Consider the following 15,808-nt stretch of genomic DNA (forward strand, 5'->3'; position numbering starts at 1 on the left):
TGATGATAATGATTATAAGGTTTAGTGGTGATGTGAATGGATAATGACACTGATGGAGAGATAATGATGATAATGATTATAAGGTTTAGTGGTGATGTCAATGGATAATGACACTGATGGAGAGATAATGATGAAAATGATTATAAGGTTTAGTGGTGATGTGAATGGATGATGGCGAGATGATACGTACCACAACGTGCATTCGTCCGCCAATAATTTGTATGATCCCGAAACATATTTTCGGCCTTCGAAGACACAGCCTGAGGTAGATGAGCAGAAGGTTAGACGTAAATGAATGCTGGTGGCTTTAAGTTTTTAATTAAGCACAGTACCTTTTTCGAAGTCGGCGGGGCAAATAGGACAGCAGCGACCTTTGTTATGGACTGGATTGTCACAGAGCAGTTTAGGGCAAGTTTTTTTGGTGCATTGTAGCTTCCGGTCGGAGCCACAGATGCAAGCCGTGCAATCATCTTGCTGCCACATCTCGAAACGATGATAATAGTCCCCGGTCACGGGGTCTGGGCACGAGTGAGGGTCGTCAACAACTGCAAGCGGAAGATCATCATTCATAGGAGCACGAATATCCAATCAGACATCATCATCTTCCTGAATATATTATCATTCTCTAAGTATCGTTATCTTCTGCATCCTCTTACTTTGAAAATGCACCATCACGCAGAAGCCATTCAAAGCGCTTCACTTACCATCGCCGCCGTCCTCTCCGCGTCCCTCATCGACGATCTCGTCTCTGCAGATAGGGCAGCAGTGCCCAGTCTCCTTGATGGGATTAGCACACACAGGATAACCACACATCTGATGGGCGCATTCCACTTTCCCATTTTTCTTGCAGAAACATGTGGAGCAGTCGTCTGGCTTCCAAGACTGACCTATCACATACAGCTCTCCACTCTTGACGTCTTGACAGACGGGCTGGTCTTTCTTTATGCTAACTGCAAAAATATGTTGATCATGTCATAGTTTTCCATACATGGTCATACATACTTAGACTTATGCTGGCTGCAGAACGAAGTTTATCATGTCATGGTATCCCTGTGTTAAGGTTCCCATATATGGTCATGCATACTTAGACTTATGAGGAAGTCCGATATACGCGTGATAACAGGGGAGGGGGGTGGGGTAAACCTCGAGTTGACTCTGTTGTGACAGCAATTCTAATTTTAAAACAATTTCAAAAGGTTTGATCGAAGGACTAAAACAGTAGCATCTAACAGATTATCGAAGGAATTAAACACTAGCTTCTAAGAGTTTATCGGGAGATTTAAACAGTATAACTTCTAAGAGTTTATCAAAGGATTTAAACAGTAGCTTTTAAGAATTTATCGAAGGATTTATAAATAATAGCTTCTAAGATTTGACCACTTATAACAAATCTTAGAAAATGATCACTGCCACTCGACCAATCAGCGTCCTCCATTTGAGCGCCCTAAATAGTAACTAAGGTGACAAGCGGCGAGGGTATTGAACAATAGGGAATTAGTGGGGGATGTAGTTGGTAATTAGGAGTCATCTACTTAGTGATTAGTATTTCCTGAGTTGCACCTTTATTTTGATTAGGAAATACTAATTACTAAGTAGATGACTACATATATATTACTAACTAAAAACCTCACTGAAATGTCCCTGCTATTCAAAATCCTCCACTGCTTCACATCCTAGAGAGTAAAAAGAAAACAAAATTACAATGCTAAGTGTGTTTACTATGAAAGTTATTCACAAATATTTCAACATAGCTCAGCGATAAAAACAAAGAAAGAACACCTGAAGACCTCTGTTTATCCTTATCTTCTCGGGCCTTCAGAGCATACTTTTTCTTGTTTTGACGGGGATTCGTTCCCGCTTTGTCTTTTCTTACTTTTTTCACCGAATGGTTTTTAAAATCGCGCGGGTTTCTTTTCCGAGGACGGAAAAATCAAGCGCTCCTGGTTCGAGTCTTGCAGCGATGACTAGAATTTCAACAGAGCGAGAAATCTAGTTTTTTTTCGCACACAATTGACCTGTCAGTATTGCCTTATGAAGTTGATAACTTGTTGCAAACAATACAATGACCTGCGACAGTAATATATTATTTTAATGGTTTTCCATTTAATGATGTTGATTTGCCAGTGACATCTTGTATGAAAGCATTTCGGAATATCTCGTGCTGCACCCTCGCTGGTATTTGTTAATTCGTGCCCTAAATCCCATAGAACACTCGTGTCCATTATCTAACCCTTAGGCCTAGTTTAAACGCCGTACTTTCCATGAGCCGTATTCGATGCAAATTAATGGAAATGAGCCAGATGCATTGTTCTGTCTTCATTTGCATTCATTTGCATTGAATACGGCTCATGGACAGTACGACGTTTCTGCAGGGCCTTACTAAATCGATAGACTATCCCCTGATGTCTTATTTTCTAAAAATATTGAACTTCTTCGCTTAGTTCTAAATGCGCATGCGTCACACTTATTATACAGAATAAACTATACAGAAGCTGAAGCTTAAATTCATGCCTTAGGTAAAAGATAGTCTTGATTTGATGTCTGGGCTGTTAAGATTGCACTTGCTTTGAGAATCCAACTGCAATAATACATTGTGCATGCGCAAAAGAACAGGTTAAAAGGATCGACTTACCGAATACTGTGGCGAGTTGGCTTTGGGAAAGTGCTTTGACCATTTCTAGAAAACAAGCAAAATGAATCAAGGGCGTCGAAATTTGAAACGCTCAATTAAAATGGAAAATGGAAAAAAAATTAGGTGTGACATCATAAATTCATTAACACATTGACTACTGGCAATTTTTTCGCTGAATTTAAAAAAAAAAAAAAAAAAAAAACGAAACAGATACCTCCCCCCAATTTTGAGTTTTATACAGCTCGTCAAATTCAAACACCGCTGCATCTAGTCAGCGGTATCCTAGCTTTCCAACAGTGCTTCGCGGTCCCATGTCTAATGCCTCGTCGTGCTAATGCGAGCACGACGAGGCTTGTATTTTTCATAAATAATATACAGCTATGAGCATATTGGGAGAGTGTTCTAGGACATAATGAAGTCTACTGGGGCATAATTGAGTGTTCTGCTTATCGATATTTGCAAGCAAGGATGGGTTCATGGTGATTTTTTCTTGTTTGGCTTTTCCTGGATAAGAAAATAATTTTCTAATGAATCACCACAGCTAATTGCTGTCTTTTCTGAAACGTCATTGATTCCAAAATTGTTTACACTGCTATTCTGGGTCTGTATGACCTTGAATTGATTTGTTTGGCTTTGGGGTGAGAAGTGTTGACTGGCCCTTCCCTCGTGAATTTTTCCCCTGTCCGGGAAGATCGGTTCTCCTAGAATGCTTTGCAATCCGTAATGCCATCCACTGACATTGTGTTTTGAGGCCATGGAAATGGAGAATCAGAATAAAGGTATTCTTTTTTTTTATTGAGCTGTGTTTGCTGATCTCTTATCCTTGTTGAGAGGGTTAATTTTTTTTTCCTTGTTCAATTTGAAATTTGTCAAAAAACCAAAGCTATTTATTATTTGGCTAAAGATTAGTTGCTATAACCTTGGCTGGATGCATATCTTCAAGACCATTTATCCCTTAGACTGAAAATTTCATTTATGATTTTTTTTTATGATTTTTTTTATGATTTTTTTTTTTTACTTCTCAAAGCCGGTACGTGCCGGTTGAGGGGTCAATGTGTTAATGAATATCTTATATCATACATATTTGTTTAAGAAGTCGTCGCCAAACGTGGCCCGTTTCCTGCCTTATAAGGTGACTGTATATGAAATTTTAAAACTACGCTTGAATTATTTTCCTGCTTTTTTCACCGGTAAATGTCTGAATTGCAAAACGTAAACTGGCAGCCATTTTGAATAGGCCCAAGGAACACTCGTTTTTTGTTACCACAGGGAGATCACAACAAATATTTGACGACGTCACAAAAGTAGAAAAAAATCTAAAATAGTCGTTGAAGCCTCTATTGTTCGTTGCCCACCGGATTTGCCGGGTGTTTCCTCACCTTTTTGCTCTTCCGTCTCGTTGCCACCTATCGGACATACCGGACAACACTGCCCCTTGATACGGACGGCATCCACACAATTAGGGTGCCGGCAAACCGTCGCCACGCACTCTGGTCTTCCGAGAATGCACGTACACACGGTGCAGTCGTTCGGCTTCCATTCGGCCCTCTCTCCGTAGAACTTCTGTCCGTGTTCGTCGAAACAGCTGGGAGCTGAGGTACCTTCCCAAGCAGTCTCCTTAACTAAACCGATTTTAATAGTGTTAGTCTCTTTCACTGGATTAAGTTATAATTTTTGTAGGGGCATTTGCAAGGCTGTAATAAGGTAAAACAGCGCAAAAGCTTGTTTACCTTAAGCAAGTCTAGCTAAAGGAATATCATCTTCTAATAAACCAGAACGGTTTCTCAGCAATGCAACAAAATTTTAACCATTCTCGTCTTTCTGAATCAACGCCCAGATCGGTGTTGGCCGTGTAAGGGCCCTTTTTGTATGCATGGAATTCTCCAATAGCAAGATCCACCAAATAAGTTGTACTCAAGATCCATGTGTCGCAAGCTGTAGTGTCTTATGGGTAACGTACAAAGGTTCATAATCGTCATCACCATCATCATATTTGTCATCGTCAGCAACGGCAGCTGAAGATTTATCACTATGATCATCACCGTTATCGTCATCATCATTATATATTATTTTATTTTATTTTATTCCGTTATTATTTTTATTGTGCTGTTGTAATCATGATAATAACTAACCTACAGTTGCCTGGGTTGCGTAGATCTTGATTCCTTTGTCTTTCTGGAGCGCTGTCAAAACAAGACAATAAATGTACGTATCCCTGTTCCCTTATGACATTGTAAAGCGACCTTAATCAAATAGATGCAATAGAAAACTCATAGCACCGACTAGGACATCTTTCCCTCAAGGCCCTCCATCTCTGCGTGTCACGTGATCCTCGAGGCCCTCAATCCTCGCGTAACACGTGATGCTCGAGGCCCTCCATCCCAGCGTAACACGTGATGCTCAAGGCCCTCCATCCCAGCGTGTCACGTGATGCTCAAGGCCCTCCATCCCAGCGTGTCACGTGATGCTCAAGGCCCTCTATCCCCGCGTATCACGTGATGCTCGAGGCCCTCAATCCTCGCGTAACACGTGATGCTAAAGGCCCTCAATCCTCGCGTAACACGTGATGCTCAAGGCCCTCAATCCTCGCGTAACACGTGATGCTCAAGGCCCTCCATCCCAGCGTGTCACGTGATGCTCAAGGCCCTCTATCCCCGCGTATCACGTGATGCTCGAGGCCCTCAATCCTCGCGTAACACGTGATGCTAAAGGCCCTCAATCCTCGCGTAACACGTGATGCTCAAGGCCCTCAATCCTCGAGTAACACGTGATGCTTAAGGCCCTCCATCCCCGCGTATCACGTGATGCTCAAGGCCCTCAATCCTCGCGTAACACGTGATGCTCAAGGCCCTCCATCCCCGCGTAACACGTGATGCTCAAGGCCCTCAATCCTCGCGTAACACGTGATGCTCAAGGCCCTCCATCCCCGCGTATCACGTAATCCTCGAGGCCCTCAATCCTCGCGTAACACGTGATGCTCAAGGCCCTCAATCCTCGCGTAACACGTGATGCTCAAGGCCCTTCATCCCCGCGTAACACGTGATGCTCGAGGCCCTCAATCCTCGCGCAACACGTGATGCTCAAGGCCCTCCATCCCCGCGTATCACGTGATGCGCACCACGTACCTTGTATCAAGTGACTCATGGCATGTGACTTGTATCAAGTGACTTACCATGGTTTAGTATATCATTGCACATTTCACCCCGACAGCACGTGACGGTTATTCTTGGTCGCGCATGCGCAGACGACCTTGTATTGCAAATGGCGGCATATTGTTTCTTACTCTCGATACAGCCATACTTTTTAGCTATCTTGTCTTCTTGCTCGATGAGTTCTAAGTAACAACCGTGAAATGTTTGGCAGCCAAGGCTACCGTCATGTGACATGCAATCTGAGCATGCGCACTGGTAAGGCTGCTTTTCTTGGGGTCTAAAAGTGAACACACGCATCCATGTGGGAGGAAGGCTGGGAACAGATGATGACGTTGCTAGGCTCTTGCTTGGAGTCGGAATCTTTGTGGTAAATGTTTTGGGGCTACGTGATGATGCCTCAGGCTCATGTACCATTGTATTGGCTAGAAATAACATTATATGTAATGTTCCAGGTCCCATCTATTTTGCATAACACTGTAGTCACTCTCTTGTGTAGTCTCAAGCAAAATTAGGTGTGGCAGGTCGGGGTGTGTATGACAGGCTATTGTGCTGTTGTGTTACAGGTTGTAGTGTTATGTGACAGGATGTGTAGTGCGGTGTGACAAACTAACAGGATGAAAATGTCGTTGTGCGACAGGCTCTGTTATTGTTTCACAGCATGTTCTATTGTAACAGGATGTGATTATACGCTAGACGTGGTGTGACAGGCAGTCGAGTGACAAATGGCAGGCTCTAATGTTGTTATGTGACCTGCTGCGGGGTCGTGTTACAGGCTAAAGATGGCGTTGTGTGACAAGTTGTGGGATTGTGTTACAGGCTAAAAATGGCGTTGTGTGACAAGTTGTGGGATCGTGTTACAGGCTGAAAATGGCGTTGTGTGACAAGTTGTGGGATCGTGTTACAGGCTGAAAATGGCGTTGTGTGACAAGTTTCAGGATCGTGTTACAGGTTGAAAATAGCATTGTGTGACAATTTGTAGGATCGTGTTACAGGCTAAAAATGGCGTTGTGTGACAAGTTGTGGGATCGTGTTACAGGCTGAAAATCGCGTTGTGTGACAAGTTGTGCGATCGTGTTACAGGCTGAAAATAGCATTGTATGACATGTTGTAAGATCGTGTTAGAGACTGGATGTTTTGTTGTGCTGAAGACGGGAGCTGGAGGCTGAAGTAACGAAAACAATTAACAGAAAAGGCGTGTTATTAAGTTTCTGTGTTAACGAGAATGGTGTTGCTCAGGTGAGAGTCGGTGAAAATACGATCAGCTATCGATTAGCACAATTATTAGCAAGCATCCGCGCAAAGATTGAAACTCGATCTCACCTGAGGTCAGTGTAGCAGAGGAAGAAGTGGGCCTAGGGCCTGCGGAATAAAAGAGACGGTTTTAGTGGCATGGTTAGACATTAACAATTAATCAGATAGAAAACCGGCTGGGATACATTGACTTCATTTATTGTCACCTCATAAGGAATTACACTGGAGTTCCCTAGGAACTGTGGGTACGTGAATATTGAAAAGATTGCATGGCAACACTAACAAGGAAAGACTAAGGCTATTATGAGAAATCGCTATCAACATGCACACATTTGCACCCTATAATTAATAGGCCTCCAGACCTTAAGGGAAAAATTTATATAACATTAAGATCCTTTAATACTATAGAATGCTAAAGAGTAAAAACCTAAATTCAAAAGATATTGAAAATTATTATTCATCAGTGTCGACCTTTCTGCTACGTGTGAGATCCAGCACTGTTTGGCGCCGTGATTTGGTAAAAATACATAAATCTTTTGAAACTGCGAGCGTTTGAAAAAAACTAAATGTTTTTTTTATTTCCTCTGTATCATTTACGCATCATAGATACCTGTATAAGAAGGCCTATAAAAAAATTGATTAACTATCCAGGAATGTTCCAGGTGTCGCACTATCAAAATACGAAAAGCGTTATCAGTCTAGTCCTGGTGTTCTGCCCGGGATGCCTCTGGTTGGACATGACGCAAAAGGGGCTGGGGAGAGCCAGCCGAGAGGAGAGTGTTTTTGGTGACATGACATCATTGACCACAGGAAACCCGAGAAAAACACCAAAGACTAGGCAACGTAATAGTAATGTTTTTATGGTTGCCGGCGTCTGCCGTTTCTGCCGCGAGCCCGCGATCGTTGTGTACGCCTTGACTTTGTCTCCACCAGCATCTTGTGATAGCTCTCCCACCACGTTATGGTGAGTGTCCAGCGGTCTTTACCTTTCTTACGCATGCACGCCGATTTGCACTCGTTCTTTGTGTCAAAGTTGTTCGGATTCCCGCCACAGCCTCCGTAGATAAACCTTATAAGGGAGAGAGACAAACCTTAAAAGGGAGAGTGACAAACCTTATAATGGGAGAGAGACAAACCATATAAGGGAGAAAGACAAACCTTATAAGGGAGAGAGACAAACCTTATAAGGGAGAGAGTAAGAGAGCCATTGGGTACCTGATGCAACGGTGACGTTTGAAGTTGTAGTACCATTGAGGCATGGCAGCCCTGCAGGGTCCGGCGGCTGCAGGCATCTTACAAATCACACTCCAATCAGGGGCTGCGGTGAAACAGAGGATAGCAACCTTTGTTTGTGCTGACTTCATGTACACACGTTGCAAGGGCGATAGTTTGGTGGTAGTGTTGTTCATTGCTTACCCTGACAATTTATTTATTTATTTATTTATTTTATTTATTTATTAAAGATGTGCGTCTCTTTTTACCCAGGGGAAATCTAATGTTTAGCTAACACTTACATAAAGAGAACACTAAGATTACTGTTGCTACGATTGCGACAGGAGCTATAAAGAGCAACTGGGGAACGACCTTAAAAAGTCATAATACAAATATAGTACAATAGCCCGTGCATAATACTTTGTGAGTCAGAAGAACATTGTAATATTAGTGAACCTATGACAACTGTATCAGACCCAAAAAAGGGCCTCATCATCGGCTGTTTAGTGATTATTACAAAATGCTTCATTTTTCGGTATTCCTGTGGCGCTCTCGGTCGTACCTGTTGGTGCTTGGGTGCTCATGGCAATGACTTCCGTTGATGGTGACGCCATGTTTGCGTCATTTCTACCTGCAAGGTTATCATTATGCATCATCGTCACCACTAGCATCTATTACAAGGCTGTCATTGTTTTGGCCAAACAGCTAATCTTCGATTCCCTGTAAACGACTTATTTTAAGAGCGATTTTCGCAGTTTTTCAACCTTTATTAATGAATCCTTGCTTTATCACAGGACGTTCAATTGACTACTCTTTGGAGTCGAATAAAACAAATTATACAAAGTTATACGAGGCAATATTTTTACTTTTAAATAAAAATATTAAAATCTGCAAAATGGATATTTTTTGTAAAATAACAGAAACCATTATCAATATTCCAACTTCGTCTTTCTTTTTACACTATAATAGTCATTAATTCGTGTGCTTCAAGTTGGACTATTTATAAGAGTTACTGTGAATTTGCAAAAAATGCAAAACATTGCGAAACGATTTTTATTTAAAAGTAAAAATATGGCATCATCTAAACTTGTAAAAGAAATTGACTTCAAAGATTTGTTAATTTTACGGCATCTGATTAGGCAATTAATAAAGATTGAAACATTTACAAAAATCGCTCTTACAAAAAGTATTTTACGATGAATTTAAAATGAGCTCTTTAACCAAAACAGTTATAGCCCGCAGTCCAGCATTCGTACATTTACTCCCTCGTGCACTCTCACACACTTTGAACAATTCTCACCTTTCTTCATTCATCCATTTAACCGCTTTCGATCGCTTTTAATATTAAGAATGCGCTATAGAAGTCATCAGATTATTATCATTAGTTTAACGTGTAATTGCAGCTGCCAATCACAAGGACCATACAACTAAGATATAGGTACTATGAGTGAGCCCATCACTAAGAGAGTACAACTGTACTGTGATATAGGTACTATGAGTGAGCCCATCACTAGGAGAGTACAACTGTACTGTGATATAGGTACTATGAGTGAGCCCATCACTAGGAGCGTACAACTGTGACATGTTCTATTCTTGTCTCGCAGCACTGCATGCTTGGCCGTATTCGTAGCAATATTACACATCGTTGATTAGGCCCATCATTGACTACTGTGTAAGGGTGTTGCGGACAGGGCAACAGTCAAAGGCGCTTGCATTGTAGTAAAATCCGCGAGTAGTGAAAATGCTATGGACATCCTGGAATGGCCCACATTGATGGACAGGCGTGATGCGCATATTTTAAAACTAGTTAAGAAATGTTTGAAGGGGCACTGTCCTCAGTATTAAAATAATTATTTTAGTTATAACAGAAATATCTGCACGCGCTCTACCCGCCAGAGCAACAAGCTGCATCTGCCTGCAGTAAGGACTGAAATAGCTAAGCTATCTTTTTATTATACGGTTGCTATGTTTTTAATAATTTATAATCCAATATATAACATAATCCTATATATAATATAATCCTATATACAATACACCAAAAACTGGAATTCGCCTCCTCAAATTTTCGTCTTTAATAAGACTTATTCAGGGCAGACTGAAGAAGGTGAATCGTTACAAGCTTATTTACATCAGAATAGTGGCGCGAGACGCAAAAACATCTGACCCCGCGGGTAGATAGACTTATACCTATAAGCCTACTGACCTTCCTTTCCCTAAGCTGAGCCTCAGAATTACACTCATCTATAAGCTGTACCATAACATTATTAAGACCTAAATGATAATAAGTTTATTCCAATAAATACCAATACAGGTATATTAGGATAATATACAAAGTAAGTTGGCTTATATGCCTATCCTCTATTCATAATATTTAATTACATCATTACAAAATTTCAGGACTAGGCTCGTAATGGAGTCATCTGTTAAGCTCATAATATACGAAAAAGGTATTTTGGCCTTAACAGTTCGAAAGAGTTATTGATTGCAAATAGATCATTAAAAAATACTCGACGGATATCATTGGCATAGTCGCATTCCATTAAGGTATGGTACTCATCCTTAACCTTTTTTTCACATTTTCACAAATCCTTATTTTATAAGGTAAATTTTTATAGCGGCCTGTTTCAATTGCTAGTTTGTGTGCCGAGACACGCAATCTAGTCATAGATTGTCGGCGTCTAACATTAGCTTCTGATAAATATTTTTCTAGTTTAAAATTTGCGTTTAAAAGTTTGTCCTCGACGGATATCATTGGCAAAGACGCATTCCATTAAGGTATGGTACTCAAACTTTCATACGATGAAGCCTTTCCTAAAAGGCATGTACCCCAAATTTCACAACCACACAGTAATACTGGTACAACGAGTGACGAAAACAAATCGTATTAGTATTAATAGTTTCTGGAATAGACCCAGATAATGTTCTAATAATATTGTCCATACTGTGAGCCTCGTGCTCTGCTCCTCCATCAACCATGTACTCTTGCTTATCACTATTCATCGCAATCACCTCATCCGAATCATCCAACGCGATCTCTTCATAGTCCACTATCGTTTCCATAACATCTACTATCTCTCTTCTATAAAACCTTAGAAGCGCATCCAATTTCTGCTTGTGTTCCCTGTAAAGGCCATCCTCATGTAAATAAGCTTGTAACGATTCACCTTTCTTCAATCTGCACTGAAGAAGTTTTATTAAAGACGAAAATTTGGTCGAATTTCAGTTTTTGGTGTATTGTATTCATTGTTCTGGTACGAGATCACGACAGTTTTGGCTTTTTTTATTTTAATATATATATATATATATATATATATATATATATATCCAGCTCGTTTCACTTGTTAAGTGTTGCCGTCATTGGCATCATAATTTAATGTTTCTCTGTAGTGCATAAATTACATCTTTTAGTTTCCTTAGAGTATGCCTTTGCTCTAGCTATTATCTTCCAACTTACTGTGTAATTGATTCTCCTATCTTTTAACTGCCATGTGTGCTTTCTCGATTCGGTCCCGTTTCTCCTACTTTCAATTGTAAATGAAGAAGCGTGATTCTTCATCTTTCTTAAACTCGTTCGCTGTTAGACCTACATTTGTCCCCTGTCTCTACTTTAGCCTAGTAAACTCTCTTTTTCGAGGCATTCCCCGTTTAAAGGACAGTCTTCCCTTTTCCTACAATTGCATTTCCTATCGCACTTTACCTGCACATTGTCCCTTCTTTTCAAAATGATCTTTCAGTGCCCATCAATTATTTTTTTTTTTACATTTGGCATACAGCTTTAGCTAATCTTAAGAGTGTTCCTGTGGAAGATTTCCTTAAGGGTGCTGCCAGCGGGAAAAGACTTTTCAACTAACTTAACCCATTGACTCCTGGCTTTTTTGGAGCTGAATTTCCAAAAATTAGACTGAAAACAGATACCTCCCCCCCTATTCTGAGTTTTATACAGCCCGTCAAAGTCAAACACAGCTGCACCTAGTCAGCGGTATCCAATCTTTCCAACAGTGCTTTGCGGTCCCCACTTTTAATCCCTCGTCGATGTGCTGAAGCCAGCACAAGTTGATGGTTGCTTGTATTTTTCATCAAAAATACAGCTATGAGCATATTAGGAGAGTGTCTCAGGACATCATGAAGTCTTTTGGGGCATAATAGAGTGCTTTGCTTATGGATATTTGCAAGCAAAGGTGGATTCATGATGATTTTTTCTTGTTTGGCTTTGCCCAGATGAGAAAATAATTTTCACCACAGCTCTCCTAAATGCTGATTCGTTTGGCTTCGGGGTGAAAAGACTTATAAAAAACCATCTGACTTTGGGGAGAGGAGTGTTGACTGGCCCTCCCCTCGTGGATTTTCCCCTGGATCTCCCAGAATGCTTTGCAATACGTAAAGATATTTTCGTGGTTGTACAATCCTTCAAGGGATGGACATTGTGTTTTGAGGCCAAGGAAATGTACCTGGAGGATCAGAATAAAGGTATCTATTTGTGTCTTGAGCTGTGTTTGCTGATCTCTCTCCCTTGTGTGGTATTTTGAGCGTTTTATTGAGAGGGGTGATTCTGCTTTTCTCTCCTTGTTCGATTTGAGATTTGTCAAAGAACCTGTGCTATTATTTGGCTTAAGAGTAAATGCCAACACCTTGGTTGGATGCACAAATGCGAGACCATTTATCCCTTAGACTGATGCCTGAGTATCTTCATCTTGTTGTGTTTATTTTGAATTTATGAATTTTTTGGGTTGTGGGTACTTCCCAAAGCCGGTACAGGCCGGTTGAGGGGTCAATGTGTTTAGGAATTCTCTGCCTATATTTGTGCTCACGTTTTTGTTAAAAGGTTGATTATACCAGATAATGTTCCTTTGTCTATTGCGTCGTTGCGCACCAGGCCTATGTGCTCTTGGCTTGAACTTGAGCAGGTAGTTATAGCCGCTTTTCCTCAGCGCGTTTTGGTATTTGGGTGCGGCGTTGATGAAGGTTTCCTCGTCATACGATATTTCTGACAGTCTTCTATTTATTGAATCTGGTATATTTTTTATGATGTTTGGAGGGTGGTTGGACTTGCTGTGCCCGTATTGTGGTATATTCGCTGGCTTGGAGCATGGTTTAAATTTACCTGTGTTGAGGTTTCTGGTTACGTCGAGGAAGTTCTCGATCTTCTTATTTGCTTCAATGGTGACTCTTAACCCGATGTCAGCAAATATCTTGCATATTCTTTTCTTTGTCATTTCTATGCTTCTAGGTGCTTGCGACATAATTGCCAGCCCGTCATATCTATAAAGACCAATGTTGATTTCTGGAATCTGTTTTAGCTGGTGTAGTAAGAAGCATCCGACCAATTCGCATGTCTCCGCTCCATCGTAGCTTCCCATTGTCACATCGAATAATGTGGAAGATGATTTCTTCTCCCATGGTACGCCGTTGCTAAATAGAAGCTAGTGCTTGGGTTTTGTAATGATATCGCGTTCGTCGGTCGTGAAGTTCACATGCCCTGATGGAAATCCCAGTGCTCGTTCTAGTAGGGTCTCGGTGATAGATGGATAAAACTCCACAACATCGAAGCATATAAAGGCTGAATTCTCCGTACTTGGTAGCTGTCTGTACCATTCTAGAACAGATGACCTGTTTTTCCATTGGTTCACCTCGGATCATAGATCATAGTGTTTAATGATTATATATTTTAGCATATTTGTAGTTACTCAGGGCTCCGGTTGAAAGCAGAGGCCAGTTTTAGCTTCTGATTGGACAACCTTGAGTAATAAAAACAAAGGTTTCTATCACTGGTCCAAGGCTTTTACCTGACATAACAAACTAAGCTCCTCCACAGCCTCGACGTGGCCGCAGGTGGTTCAGTCGAAAGCTCCACCTAGGCGTGGTTCCTGTGGCAAGGGATGGTGACACTCGCCTTAGTCTTGTACGTCCCCGAGTCCCACAGAACATTACCCACATTGTCCACGGCTACAAGCTTTATCTCGAGCTTCTTTTCCAACTCAAAGAGGACTTCTTTGATGCAAGGATCTTTCCCCGCTTTTTGGTTAGACCAAGGGAACATGATGTGGTGCGATTCCTCAAGAAGTCGGCAACATAACTCAAAATACAGTTAGCGACAGGCGTCGTTGACTTGAATCTCACATGAAGTAGGTACGCTCGTCCTTTCTCCCAAATACCCGCATCGATACCTTTCAGGCCACCGACTGTGGTTTTGTCTCCTCTTTTGATTAGAGACCCAACAATTGTGTGCTCCGAGCGCCCTTCCTCCTCTGTGATTGGCGCCAATGCCTCTTTTGGAGCCTTCCCAACTACCGTAAATAGTCTGTAACGCTAGTCAGGGTCTACCATTTCAATCACTGGTGGCAACACTACGTTCGCCCGCAGAGAATCTCGCTCGTGCTAGACACGCCGAGTCATCGATGAGACGAAGATGAGCGCCGCCAACGAAGAGAGTAGTACTTCTCGGGATCTAAGTCCTCAGAACTAAAGCCAGAATCCCGCTGGATTAACGGACCGGCCTTCCTGTCTCAGACAGACCGAGGATCACTGGCCTCGAGAGCCATCCGCAACGACTCTGATAGATGATGATGCGAAAGTAATGGCCAGTTGGATGGGGCATGTTTCATGTGACAAGTCCTGTTTCCCGACACTGGGAGGTTCTCGTCGTGGACGCGTTATCGTCGTCTTATAGCGTGGATGTATCGCTTCCGGAAGATCGGCGAGTCAAGTCAACGTTGACAGTTGCAGAGCTAGAGAATGCTGACGAGATCGCTGTTAGACGATCACAGATGGAGTCGTTTAAAGAAGATGTGCTTTCCCTTAAGGCGGACAAGCCTCTGCCGCCGCATAGTAGATGGGCAGCACTTCGACCCTTCCTAGATGAAAACGGAGCTCTCCTCGTAAGAGTTCGTCTCAGCAAAGCGAACTTCAGTTAAGATGTCAAGCATCCGCTAATCCTGGACCCGAATAGTTTAGTGACTCGGTTAATTATATCACATTACCATTGTACACTTCGCTGTGCGAGTGTTGACCACGTCCAGAACGAGCTGCGACAGCGCTACTGGATCCTGAAAGGACTAGCTGCCGTCCGTAAAGTGTACTACGGTGCGTACTTTGTCGGCTGAGACGAGCACGAGCTCAACCCCCGTCATGGCATACTTACCCAGTTGTCGCGTAGCCTCCGAGCAGCCACCATTTACACATACAGGTGTGGATTACTTCGGTCCCATGCTGGTTAGATGGGGACGCAGCACTGAGAAAAGGTACGGCGTGCTTTTTACTTGTATGACCACCTGCGCTGTTCATCTGGAGATCGCGCGTTATCTAGAAGCTGAATGCGACGAATAATGGCTAGACGAGGGAAACTGGCTCATATGTACTCTGACAACGGAACCAATTTTTTAGGGGCAAAAAAGGAGCTTCGAGATGCTCTGGCGGAATGGAACAAGGATCACATCGCTGATGAAATGTCACAAATGCCGTGATGAAGAAGCTTTGACCCCTTATCACTTCCTGCTTGGGCCCGAATCTTATAATCAATTCCTCCGGGAATTGTTACAGATCGAGATCTGTGTCGTCGCAAGGC

The 15,808-nt window shown here is 42.1% G+C and overlaps 1 protein-coding gene across 2 annotated transcripts in view; it reads right to left on the reverse strand.

Moving 5' to 3' along the window:
- The window catches only part of LOC5502690, a 46,228-nt gene that overhangs the window by 12,471 nt on the left and 17,949 nt on the right, over positions 1-15,808 (reverse strand). For both annotated transcript variants that reach the window (XM_048732469.1, XM_048732468.1), the window contains 11 exons: positions 8,810-8,878; positions 8,251-8,353; positions 8,022-8,104; positions 7,105-7,143; positions 5,805-6,206; positions 4,765-4,815; positions 4,012-4,254; positions 2,633-2,677; positions 705-950; positions 333-545; positions 191-260 (listed from right to left, as the gene is read on the reverse strand). In XM_048732469.1, coding sequence (XP_048588426.1) covers positions 191-260; positions 333-545; positions 705-950; positions 2,633-2,677; positions 4,012-4,254; positions 4,765-4,815; positions 5,805-6,206; positions 7,105-7,143; positions 8,022-8,104; positions 8,251-8,353; positions 8,810-8,878 — 1,564 coding nt within the window. The remainder of the gene's footprint in view (positions 1-190; positions 261-332; positions 546-704; positions 951-2,632; positions 2,678-4,011; positions 4,255-4,764; positions 4,816-5,804; positions 6,207-7,104; positions 7,144-8,021; positions 8,105-8,250; positions 8,354-8,809; positions 8,879-15,808) is intronic.

The sequence above is a fragment of the Nematostella vectensis genome, chromosome 9 (assembly GCF_932526225.1).
Source record: "Nematostella vectensis chromosome 9, jaNemVect1.1, whole genome shotgun sequence".
NCBI classification, from domain to species: domain Eukaryota; kingdom Metazoa; phylum Cnidaria; class Anthozoa; order Actiniaria; family Edwardsiidae; genus Nematostella; species Nematostella vectensis.